This window comes from Asterias rubens, chromosome 2, assembly GCF_902459465.1.
Source record: "Asterias rubens chromosome 2, eAstRub1.3, whole genome shotgun sequence".
NCBI lineage: Eukaryota > Metazoa > Echinodermata > Asteroidea > Forcipulatida > Asteriidae > Asterias > Asterias rubens.
The window spans coordinates 156,093-169,397 of NC_047063.1; the positions used below are offsets into that span (position 1 = coordinate 156,093).

General features: G+C 35.9%; 2 protein-coding genes across 7 annotated transcripts in view; one reads left to right on the plus strand and one right to left on the minus strand.

Moving 5' to 3' along the window:
- LOC117307349 (mannose-1-phosphate guanyltransferase beta-like) overlaps positions 1 to 13,305 on the minus strand; it is a 41,936-nt gene that overhangs the window by 25,298 nt on the left and 3,333 nt on the right. For 2 of the 6 annotated variants that reach the window (XM_033792076.1, XM_033792074.1), the window contains exons 1-3: positions 11,376 to 11,438; positions 8,484 to 8,656; positions 7,918 to 7,998 (exon numbers count right to left, since the gene is read on the minus strand). In XM_033792076.1, the coding sequence (XP_033647967.1) occupies positions 7,918 to 7,998; positions 8,484 to 8,612 (210 nt within the window). In that variant the 5' untranslated portion in view covers positions 8,613 to 8,656; positions 11,376 to 11,438. The other 4 variants (XM_033792075.1, XM_033792079.1, XM_033792077.1 and 1 more) reach the window with 4 other exon arrangements.
- On the plus strand, positions 765 to 2,190 carry LOC117307350. Its single transcript, XM_033792080.1, has 2 exons — positions 765 to 785; positions 1,723 to 2,190. Exons 1-2 carry the CDS (start codon positions 767 to 769, stop codon positions 2,064 to 2,066), a joined length of 363 nt encoding a protein of 120 aa, XP_033647971.1. The 5' UTR covers positions 765 to 766; the 3' UTR covers positions 2,067 to 2,190.

Consider the following 13,305-nt stretch of genomic DNA (forward strand, 5'->3'; position numbering starts at 1 on the left):
CTCAAATAATTAAGTATGCATAATTTATTTCATGAATTTTTGTTTTTATAGGCCAAAGTTCTACACATCCATCCAGCCGTTTTGAAGACTATCCCATACACCAATGAGAAAAAGAAAGTAACACCAGTGATAATTGGTGACCCTACAGGTCACATAACACTTAGTGTCTGGACCGACATACATGAGGAACAGGTAAACAAATACTACAATATCCTCAAATAATTTTAACCATATTTCGACCAGAGACACATCAGACCAGATTCCAACCAACGACCTGTTGCTTAATAACATTTCAAAAACATATCAACAATATCATTCTCTGAACAACCTTCAAAGTTGTACTGTAAACTTCTCATGTCACATAAGGCCATAAAATACCAAAATAACAATAGTTTCCCAAATTTGCATTTTTGATATTTGAAAATTGTTCATTGGGATCAAAAACAAGTGCCTGCTCGAGTTGGAATTAAGCTTTAAACAAACACAACAAAGTGTATTTAACTTCTACCTTTGGTGCATTTAAATAAATTGTAACCTGAGGAAAAATTCTAAAAAAAAACAGTAAAAAAACCTTAAAATTATCAGCCTACCTTAATTGCATTTCTTATATTTACAGCTGCCTGTTGAAAAGGACAAAGTTTTTAAACTGGAAAATCTATCATTCAGAAACTGGAATGGAGGACAACTTTCCTCCACAAAGTCTTCAGTGTATACTTCAGTAAACCAGAAACTGAAAGTTAACAAGCCGAACATCGAAACAACGTCCATGTACCAAACCTTGCAAGGTATGTTTTTTGTTACTGTATACAAGATAACCTCAAAACAAGGATTCACACTTTAACATTTGAGTCAAACTAGTCTACTTAAAGTATACTAATATGAAACCTTTATCTGTATATTAATATGAACACTTACATCTGTATTGTATGAATTGCTAACAACTGCCAATCCTCCCAAAATGCAAAATCGATTAGTCACTATTAACAACATCATATAGAAAGACCTAAAAGAAAACATGGCTTACTTCAATTCCACTAAAGATTCAGAATGAAAACAGCAAAAAACAACCACATGAAGAAAATATTTGTTTTAATGTTTTCTCCCATACATGACTATACAAATTGATACAAAAGAAAAAAATTATAGTGTCTATTTAGAAAACTAAATGATTAAATTTAATGTAGTCTTTCAATGTAGTCTTACAAAAGTCAAGACTGTTTCATGCTCTTCCTCTACATTCCTATGAAGTTATCTTTATGCGCTTGTACAACTTGAAAATCAAGTATAAAACAAACTTAATTATACAACTAAATTTTCCATAAATATTTGTTAACTATAGCATGGGATATCTCTAATGTATGTTCCATTCAAATTTTAAGCATTTATTCGAAGTACTATTAATATCCTTGCTTTAGTCATCAAAACACTGCACACAGCTTGTGTGCTTTTTTTTCCATTACCAGACCTTGCTTTTGTTTGATAATTTACTACCATGCTGTACAACCAAACCTCGCTAAGGTATGCAGTTTCACGCAAGTTTTGTATGTTTTTCAACCTTGTTGCCCAATTTCCTGATAAGTCTTTTAAAAAAAGGATAACAATTTTGACAATTGTTCGTACTTCTTTTTTTAAACTACATTCAACTACGTAGCGCACTGTGCAGGCATGACAACTTGTCTATTGTGAAATTGATAATTCTATATACTTTTTTTTTTCATTTAGGAGTATTTGTTACAGTTGAAAGTACAACTGTGTCCTTATGTATTGCCTGTAACAGCAGAGAGCCATCACCATCCACTCACTTCTACAAGTGCAAAGTCTGCAACTGTAAGCAACTGGTATCCAATATGAAAAAGAACACTGACTTAAAAGGAAAATTCAAACCTCTCGACGACTCACCATTGATTCACCTATCTCTAAACAACCATCAGCTTACTTGGTTACCAGACACGGATGTAAATAACATTGATGACCTGGAAGAACAACTACTGCAAACAAGTATGACGATCACCTACAACAAAGTCAATAACTATGTAGAAACTACATCACCAATTGACTCAGTGTAAATTATTACACAACCAAGACTAACAAGAAAAAACTCCTCAATTGTTTTTTTTAAAGCACAGTCATTTCTATTTTAACTGTGTGTAACATGTTCATATCATGGCACATACATGTATCACTTGAAAACTTGATTCCTTCCTCTTCACCACAAGACTGCATTTCTAACAATCACTTGTTTGAAGGCACACCAACTCTTGTGTGAATACAGAGGGTCTAAAAAACGTAATGTAACAAATAAAACTGGTAATTATCTTGTCTACTCCAAACATCATTTCATATTTTAATACCCAATCTTAGAACACCGGCCTCAATCTGTCCTGTAGCAGGAGCACACATTACATCAGATAAACATGGCATTACTATGTTTGCAGTAGACACCAAATTACCACATGAATAAAGTGAGCTATACCCCAAAATGTATACAGCTTTTTCTTGCCCTCCCACATTTGCAACTAAGTTGCTCACCTCCAAAACAAGTGACTCTTGCAAATGTATTCTTGATGTAAACATGAAGGAATAACATTTCCATTGATATGTGCCATGGTATGAACAATTATATGCAATAAAAACAGTTTCTAAACTCTTGTTTGGGAGATTTATGTTTATATACAACAGAGTTTTAAAGCAAAAACTCTATTCTGAACCAAAACTGCTTTCATTATTACAAAAACATATGTATTTTTTTTTGTATTGACATACAACAGAGTTTGGAAAACAAACTCTTGTTTGATAAATATTTACCCTTATCCTTACTGAATTTTTTTTTTGCAGAACAAAGAACTGCTTCATTTGCTTACACTTAATACATCTATATTTTATTTCTTTCAATTTATGTACAACGGGTTAGAACAAACAACTCTCTAAGTATGTTTTATGTGTGTTATATTTTATATACAACAGAGTTTTTAAAAACTCTGTTCAGAACCAAAACTGCCTTCATTATTAAGACAACATTATATGGGTTTTTTATTTTTTAGAAAAACAGCAAACTCTTGTTTAATAAAGGATTACCCTTCTACTGATTTTTTTTCAGAACAAGGAACTGCATTTGCTAACACTAAATACATGTTTATTTTATTTATTTTATTTATGTATGCAAGAGTTCAGAACAAGCAACTCTCCATCTATGTGTTTGCTGTTTTATGAGCAACAGAGTTTATAGAAACGAACTCTGTTCAGAACCTAAACTGCCTTCATTATTATGATAGCATTATCTGTTTGTTTTTTTATTGACATACAACAGAGTTTGGAAAAACAAACTCTTGTTACTAAAGATTTACCCTTATCCATACTTATGTTTTTGCAGATCAAAGAACTGCTTCATTTGCTGAGGCTTAATTTTTTTTAATTGATGTACAACACAGTTTAGAACAAACAACTTACTAATTATCTGTTTTATATGTGTTATATTTTTATATGCAACATAAATTTAAAGCAAAAACTCTGTTCAGAACCAAAGCTGCCTTCATTATTATGACAACATTAATCTGTATTTTTATTTTGTTTAGAAAAACATCAAACTCTTGTTTAATAAAGGATTACCCTTATCCATACTGATTTTGTTTTGTTTTTTTCAGAAAAAGAAACCGCATTTGCTTACTCTAAATGCATGTTTATATATATTTTTTAATTTATCTATACAAGAATTCAGAACGAGCAACTCTCCATTTATGTTTGCTGTTTTATGTGCAAAAGACTTTTAAAGAAACGAACTCTGTTCAGAACCTAAACTGCCTTCATTATTATGATAACATTGTCTGTATTTTGTTTTATACTGACAACATACTTTGGAAAAACATCAAACTCCTGTTTATTTAAGGTTGCCCATTATTTTCCATACTTTTTATTTTATTTATTTATTTACATGTATTCATTTTTTGAAAACAAAAGCTTCCTCACTTGCTAACAATAAGCATGTGTATTTTATTTTCTTAGTTTATGAGCAACAGATTTTAGAAGAAAATACTCTCCATTTATTCAGAACCAGACATGTATCTGCCTGTTTGTTCACAAGTACATTTCCCTTATGAGTCTAGTCGTATCTGAGTTTTTCTTTGATTTATGTACAACTAAGTGTTGAAGAAACAAACTGTTTACTTCACCTCATACCCCCATGATGATTTGTTCAAAACCTAAACTGCCTTATCTGACAACAATACATTTATACTTAAACACACAACCGATATTTGAAGACAAAAACTAGCTCTGTTAAAACACGTCGCCCTCATAACAAATACCTTATGTACCCACTAAACAAACCCCAAAAATTGTATACTGGTATATTTTAATATGTATCTCAATTTTAAACAAAACTTTTCCCTGATAAGACAAGAATTAACATGATTTTGTTTCATCCATCTGTGGCAAGGACCTACCTCGAATTCAAAGAATCTATCTCGACATAAAGAAAATGTGTGAACTTGAAAAAACAATGTAATAAAGTTACTATTTTCCGAACTCTTGACTTATTTTCATGTAGTTATTCTATTGATGGTTGTGTGTACTTTCATATAAATATATTGCTATTGTTACACGCTGTGCCTGCCGGAGTTATAAGCTTCATGTTACAGATTGTTCTGTATCACCCCCAAAACACACACAATTTTCATTTCTCCAAGTGCAACATAAACCATGCAGAATATTATGCTCCACCCCCCGCCGGGCAGAGATACCCGTATTTGCTCAAATACAGCTACCGTGCTTTCTAGTTCTTCTTCTTATCTCTGCCCGTGCAACGGCAGAGATATTGTCCTTGTGGTGGATATTCTTCTTCTTCTTCTTCTTCTTCTTCTTCTTCAGCTTGCATTTGCAAAACCGTGGCCACATATTGGGCTTGGGCTTAGGCTCCGTCAGTTATTTAGAAAACATGTGCTTTTCTAACGGGGCTTCAAACAGGCAGACGAAGCCCAAGCCGAAGCCCAAGTGACATCCCAAGCTAAAGCCGCGGTTTCGTAAAAAACGGAACCAAAAATTCCAACCTCGTACCTAAAGCTTGTAAGCCGATCAGAATTGCAACGTAAAAATATAACGAGGTTGTTTTATTTACGTGATGAGTGAATCCTCTACGCTGCGCTGCGAGACGATCACCACCGAAGCTTTTCCCCACGTTATTGCAATGGGGGATTTTCCGGTCGCAGTGTGACCTGCACCGTGAACGTTAAAAACACTCTGCCGTGGTCTGGAGCTTATTCACGGCATACGGGTTCGGTGAAAACCCGGAGAGCCAACGGATGTTAACCGTGCTAACCGTGTATGGTTGTTAGTTACATGAGCTTTAGTTTGTGAGTGAGGAAACTTCGCAATCGTCACCGTTAATCCATAAGTCAATAGTCATTCAATAACGGAGCATTTTTATAGAAAAATTGTTTTAAATTAGCTTATTAGCTTTTACAAATTATTCTTTTCACAGTGCATCTTAAGAAAAGGTTTTGAATGTTTTTGGAATTTATGTGAGATTCATTACCTTGCCAAATGTCTTTGCAATGAAATATGTTGTAAAACAACTGCATGATACTGTTGGTAACAGTACCAAACTTAAGTGTTTCTTAGTAAAAGTTGGACACTTGATATTAATAGTGTTATCACTTGTCCATGTAATAATAGGCAGCTGACTTTTACCTAATCAAAAAGGTACGGTGGCCCAAAAGGACATCGCATAACTGTTAACTTGTCGGCATACGTATGCCATGAAAATATTTGGGAATATGTGCGCATGCTTACGTATGCGCTTGCGTATGGTGGGATTTCGTTAAGATATTCGCGAGTAACGTATGCGAATATGTTTGAGTTGTCGAAAATTTTATTATACTTTGTCGCATATGTTTAATTAAAATTTCTAATATATATCTGTGGATTTTTAGCATCCAGTCTGATCGCGACATCATACTTATTCGCGAATAATTTCTTGACACCGCATACGTATGCACAAACATTTGCGAATAAATTTGTGACATCGCAAACGTATGCAATCAAAAAGGTACGGTGGCCCAAAAGCACATCGCATAACTGTAAACTTGTCGGCATACGTACATGTATGTCGTGAAAATATTTGGGAATATGTGCGCATGCTTACGTATGCGCTTGCGTATGGTCGGATTTCGTATTCGCGAGTAACGTATGCGAATATGTTTGAGTTGTCGAAAATTTTATTGCATACTTTGTCGCATACGTTTAAATAAAATTTCTAATATATATCTGTGGATTTTTAGCATCCAGTCTGATCGCGACATCGTACTTATTCGCGAATAATTTCACGACACCGCATACGTATGCGCAAACATTTGCAAATAAATTTGTGACATCGCAATTGTATGCGCACCTGTTAGCGATATGTCCCTTCAGGGCCCCCATACAAAGGTGAAGTTGGAGCACCAATAAATTAAAATAGTGGGCGTTTGTGGTGCATGGAGGAAGGACTTTTTTTTCCTTCCTCCATGGTTGGTGTCAAAGAGAACTTATCGTGCAATATTCTAATAATTTAAATACACAGAATCAGGTGCAGTATTTTAAATGTGTCAGGTCGTTAAGATTAATATTAATGGAAACTTCTTAATGTGTAACAAGAATATGGAGCATCAACATACAATAGTGAACAACGCAACACATTTTGATAACTGCACCAAATGCGTATGGACCAAAAGCAAAGGGGCTACCAATATGAAAACACCAATAGCAATTCTGTGCATTTCTAGGTTTTAATTGTTTACACGCTGTCCTGCCGGGAGTGTAGGTTTATCATAGCGGAGACAGAGCAGCCCAAGCCAGGGGCGGCCCAAGCTCAAACCTGGGTTTCGTACACATTTTAATTTAGCACTCCAAACTAATGCTAAAAATAGAAGCAAGTTCCCGGATCTCAGACAAAGTGTCAAAAATTTCACTGATAATACGCGCGCGTACAAAACCTAAACTGCCTTATCTGACAACAATACGTTTATACTTAAACACACAACCGATATTTGAAGACAAAAACTAGCTCTGTTAAAACACGTCGCCCTCATAACAAATACCTTATGTACCCACTAAACAAACCCCCAAAATTGTATACTGGTATATTTTAATATGTATCTCAATTTTAAACAAAACTTTTCCCTGATAAGACAAGAATTAACATGATTTTGTTTCATCCATCTGTGGCAAGGACCTACCTCGAATTCAAAGAATCTATCTCGACATAAAGAAAATGTGTGAACTTGAAAAAAAAATGTAATAAAGTTACTATTTTCCGAACTCTTGACTTATTTTCATGTAGTTATTCTATTGATGGTTGTGTGTACTTTCATATAAATATATTGCTTTTGTTACACGCTGTGCCTGCCGGAGTTATAAGCTTCATGTTACAGATTGTTCTGTATCACCCCCAAAACACACACAATTTTCATTTCTCCAAGTGCAACATAAACCATGCAGAATATTATGCTCCACCCCCCGCCGGGCAGAGATACCCGTATTTGCTCAAATACAGCTACCGTGCTTTCTAGTTATTATTATTACTATTATTATTATTATTAAATGTTGTTCAAATACAAAAATTGTAGATGGTATTAGATTGAGAGACTAAACCAAACAACAAAAAGCACAACAATAGAAGACACAAACAATTCATAAAGCTGTCACTGATGAGCAATGCCTATATGCTGTATGCATTCATGTATGGATAACAATGATGATGACCATGTACAAAACTATAGACAAGTTGCAGGAAGGATTTTGGAATGGTTTCAAATCATCAATCAGCAGAATAGAAGGGATAAATCACAAATATAACAGTATCAACACAATTTATAATATACATGGTACACACAGTGGCCTTTCATGGTAACTCACTTAGTATAGTTTGTTTGCATTTTGTGTTACCTTCTTTTCTTGTTCTTTGAGTTCCTGTTCAAGAAGTTCTGCGCGGTAACTTACAGCAAGTATGATTTCTTTGACACCAACCTGTATATTCAAAGGAAATAAATGGAGTTTCTTCAAGACGTACCATTCTTCAAGATTTAAGGTTTAGTTTCAAAAAGAGCCATTGGTTAAAAAATAAATCTTTCTTGGAGCTATGCCAAGTCTAGGTTGTGCTGCATTTGGACCAAATATTGCATCCAGCAACCAAAACAAAATTCACTTAGTCAATGCGGAGCATCGGATGATGGCCCTCCAAACACATTGGTCCTCCATTGCTGTACGCAGCTCTTCTCAGCACAAGGTGTCCACAAAGGTGTTTTGTGGTCTGCCTCAGGAACAGTGACCCTGAGTTGGGCCCATAGCACCAGCCTGCTCACTGCCAGCTCAGTTTGTCTGAGGCAGTGAGAAAAACAAAAAACAAAAGAAAACTGGTCCCTCAATGTCATAACTCTCTTAATACACAGCTCTGCTGTGTACCAGATATTCAAATATCGTGAGAATTGGCTTGGGGGGGGGGGTATACTTACTGCAGCCAGAGCTTCTACTTGATGAAGTAACATAGGTTTGTTGCAAAACTCCACCAGTGGTTTAGGACGACTCAATGTCAAAGGTCGTAGCCTGGTTCCATATCCACCCACAAGGATAAGGGCCTTCATTGCAGCTGTGTTTCTTGCTCACTGACGGCACAAAGGTGTGAAACCTGTAAACAATACAAACATTATAATAAGTTCACAAAGTATCAGCAGAGATGGGATCCATAATTCAAAAGAAAATGCTCATACGCTGGTTGAATTAAACCATTAGCTTAAGATATGACTTCCACTAGGCACATGGTCAGTTACACAAAGGGCCTCTTCTAAACCTCAACTTGGGTTCAGTCATCAATTTTAGAACAGTGAGCGATGGCATGTTGAATCAGCATCAACAGAGCCAGAGGCACACCCTACGCAGGGCTCTCTTTCAAAGAGCTGCTTAAGCACAAAATGCAGCTGAGCACAACAAAATTATGCTTACCAGAAAATAGATAACAGCCCAACTACCATATGTGCAATTTGTGATCATTACAATGGCTATTTTTGCTCAGCACAACATTTTAGAGCAATATTTTCTGCTTTAAAAGTAGTTCTATGAAGTTGGGCCATAGTCTCTGATCAGGCCTTGACACAAGCCAAAGCACCCACAGCAATTGTTGTGGTGCCCTGTGATTTTGCTGAGGTGCCCTCTGCAAGGTTCCAATACAAACTTACATTTTCCCTTAGAATACCCCTTATCAGAGGAAAATTGCTGTGCCCATTCAAGAGCAAAGTTCAAGGCCTGTTTATTGGATACTGCAGAGCGATGTATGTAATTATCATCTCTATATTTCACACACCATATAGTAAGTTAGGCTTTTTTATTACATCAATAAATCTCAAAAAACAGTTAGTGGCCTGACGTTTCAACCCTAGCAGAGTCTTTCTCGAAGGAGTTTTCAATTCCAACTGCTGGAAACAGTATCCTTTAGTTAGTGCTAGAAGTAGAGCAGGACTTTTGTGAAATTCAACATTTTTGTTTACCAGGCTTTTAAAATGTCTGAATTCAGATAAAAGTCTGAACTATTTCATCCCTACATACATCTGATGTTGATGTGGGAACTTTGATGATTACATTTTAGTTTCAGTCACATCAAATCTGCTGGCTTTATTTGTTGTGACATGATACTGTTACACTAACCAAATTACCTAATTTTGTAACACTTAATGGTACATGTATATTGTTTACTGCTGTACTGAATGTCCCTTCACTAACACCCTTCCACAATATCAATACTCAAGTCCAACCATTTCTACCCACCGCCCAGAATCAATTGTTGTGGAGTTGTTGACCCTTGACATCAGCAGGATATGGATGACACAATGCATTTGCATAGAATCAAAGTGTCACCTGGTTTGCCCATATATGTCACTGTTTGATCTTTTACTTTAGCATAGCTACATGTAAACACAGTTGTGGAATGAAGCTGTAGCTACATGTAAACACAGTTGTGTAATGAAGCTGTAGCTACATGTAAACAGAGGTGTGTAATGAAGCTGCCCAGCAAAGAGAAAGTTTCTTCGGTGGATAAAGAGGATCAGAGGGTACCATGAATATTATACTTAATAGTAAAGTTTGTTCACTGTTCCCCTAACCATAGCGCGAGGTATGCCCCAACATGCCTAAATTTAAAAATGTACATGATGTACATGTAGCACCAATTGTGACAATTTCTTTTTCAGCTGTTCAGGCATGATATTCAGCTCTTGGGGAAAAAAGTAGGAAAATTGTATTGAGTAAATGATCAAGGGCTGACCTAATATGGCATACACATTATAAGGTAAGGCATGTAGAAGGTTTGTATGGCTTTTTTTCTTGCCTTTTGATAAACAAAAAATTTAAATAAATGTTTTATTTTGCAATGATTTTCTATTGGTAAATTTTGTTGTTTTTTACTTGATTCAAAAAGGGAATCCTTAAAGACTTAAAGCCTTTTGTTGAAGATAACTTTACATCAAAAACAATAAATTTAGAAAAACATTCTCCCGTTGTAACTCAGCATTTAATTAAGAACAAGAAATTTAACTTTTAAGGAATACTAATTTTTAAAAATAAACCTAAACTGTTAATCTTCATATGAATTACAATACAGGATATTATTATTATTATTATTTATTTGACCTCAACAAATACATGTACATCAAAAAGTACAGCAAAAGTTAAACGAAAAGCAACGAACCAATCAAAATAATAACGAATACAATAAATAAACCAGCAAAAAGCACACAATAAATATAAAAACAAAAAATTAAAATAAAAACCCAGAACAGAACATGACAGGAGGGCAACTAGATGAGCAAATAAACTTATAATACAAAAATTAATGTTGCATTAATCTCGCTGCAAAAACAGCCACGCGATACCAAAGTCGCTTTGCATTTGCAGGAAGTATAAACCAGGCTTTACTATCAACCAAATGATGAAACGATGATTAAATAAAACTAAAAATAAAAATTATAAAAAAACACAGGTCTGTAGAACATAACTAAATATTTTATTAGACAGTACATTTCACACTACATTTTTTTGCACTGCAGTTGCACTTGTTTCATGAGTTAGTATAGTATCTTATTTTGCACACTTGTCTTTAAGACACTAGACACTCAAAGACCACTCTTCTCGCTTGGTGTATCTCAACATATGGTTGCATAAAATAACAAACCTGTCCAAATTTGAGCTCAATTGGTTGTTGAAGTTGCCAGGGAATAATGGAAGGAAAAACAACCTTGTCGCACTAATTGTTTCTTTTAGCTGAAAGGTTGCTGTATAGGAGTAGTGTACTACAAATTCAGTTTCCACAGTCAGCCTTTGGACAACCATAATTAAGCTATGAACCTCTGTACTACCTCCATGGTTAGAGAGATACAACCTGTCTGTACCAAGAGCTGGAGAAGAGTGAGGGTGACTTGTTGTGTCCATTTGTTTTTATATGGCTACGTACAGTAAGGAAAAGGATTAGGGCCTGCTCTATATAGTGTTCATAAAAGAACTTACTATAGGCCTTTATACTACGCTGGAGGTTTTGGAGTTCATTGTTCACCATTTGCAGCTTGCTGACATTCCCAGAATGAATGGCCCATTCTTTCCCTATACAAAAGGTGGATGGTAAAAGTCTCTGACTCTGAGTGCAAGCACTTAATTTATAAAAAGCAAGCACATGCTTGGCAGCTAGCTGTTAATGGAATTCACTACACTATATCTACCTCCTGCCTCCATGTATCAACCATAGTATCAACCATGTCAACAGCTCTCCATTGCTCACCACCAAGTCAGCACAGCAGTCAGTTTTTATGACCCATTTTGAGTAATTATTACCAATGCATAAATAGTGTCCAGCACTCCAGCAGTGCCTTATTTAAGACTTTTTTTTTTAAAAATCGCATAGAAAGAATGGTCACTTGTTGATTTGGCGAAATTTATAGAAGGGGGGACTTTGTCAGGGGGCGACTCCGGCAGGCAGGGCGACCTTGTTTGGGGGCGAGCTTGCTGGGGGCGACTTAGCATGCAGGAGCGACATTTGTGAAGGCGTCTTTGCCGGGGCAAGGTGACTTGTTTCCCTCACAGTCACACGTGCACTGCTGTGTGAACAGCGAAAGTCATGACAGAATGAGACTAGGCTGAACTGAAGTGAGAGTTTACTTACCGCAAAATGAAACAACGTAGCACTCTACTCAACGAAGACAAAAAACACAGTTGTTTATGAACGAAATAACGAAGACTTTATTTAGTGACACTATTCAGCATAAGTTGCAGTGCAAAAGGCATTAATGAGGGGTTTTCAAGCATTTCAATGCAGCCCGCTGTCGCCACGTCGAACTTCTCTCAGCAAATAGCAAATATCAACCTTTGACCTGTTGGACTGAACCATTTTAACCAAGGGAGTAACCAAAGTGTGTCACAGGCTAACACATGTTTACTAGCTGTTATTTAAAAATTCTGATGGATATTTATATTTCAAGCAATCTAAACACTATATTATTGATCAATAAACAATATATAACACCCTCATGTATGATGGCTAAAGTCTCAAGGTTTTTTTCACACCCCCTTTGTAATGGATCAATCTTGAATGAAAGTTGACACGTTCGACTAGTAAACAGTGTAAAAGGGGGCGGGAGCTCAGAGTAAAACGACAACTACTATACTGTGAAACTAATTTGACAGAAACAGTCCAGACTTAAAATTAAAAAAATCGTTATTTGGTTAAAATCATCTCTTTAAATAAGATTCAGTTATTCAAACTAGGGCTAGGCCTAGGTCTACTTACTAAACCCAAGAACTAGGGGGTTCTTCATGACCCCCCCCCCCCCACCCAAGCCCTCTATAATTCCTTCAAATAAATGAGTTTTTTTAAAAGGCTGCAACATGGCTATAAAAATGTACTATAAAAAGAAACCCATGCTCTACAAACATAGGCCACCCAAAGCAAACCAGTGTACTAAACCCATAGCAACCAGTGAGCTATGACTATACCAATCACTGTACTGTAATTATAGTAACCGATGTACTATACCCATAGCAACCATGTACTTAACCCATAGCAACAGCAGCTTCTAGGTACCTAGATGTCTTTAACTGCTGTGTGCTTCTGCTGTAGTTAAAGCAACGACTCTGTCGGCTTTGTCTCTGAAAAATAAATACTCAGCCTTCGGATTTCACCAAACTCTTCCAAATTCATCTAAGGACACATTGAAGCCATCCTAAGTTAGGACGGGTTACTCGTCCTAAGTCAAGTTAGAATTAATCCTAGCGTTTCGTGTAATTGGCTGCTTGCTT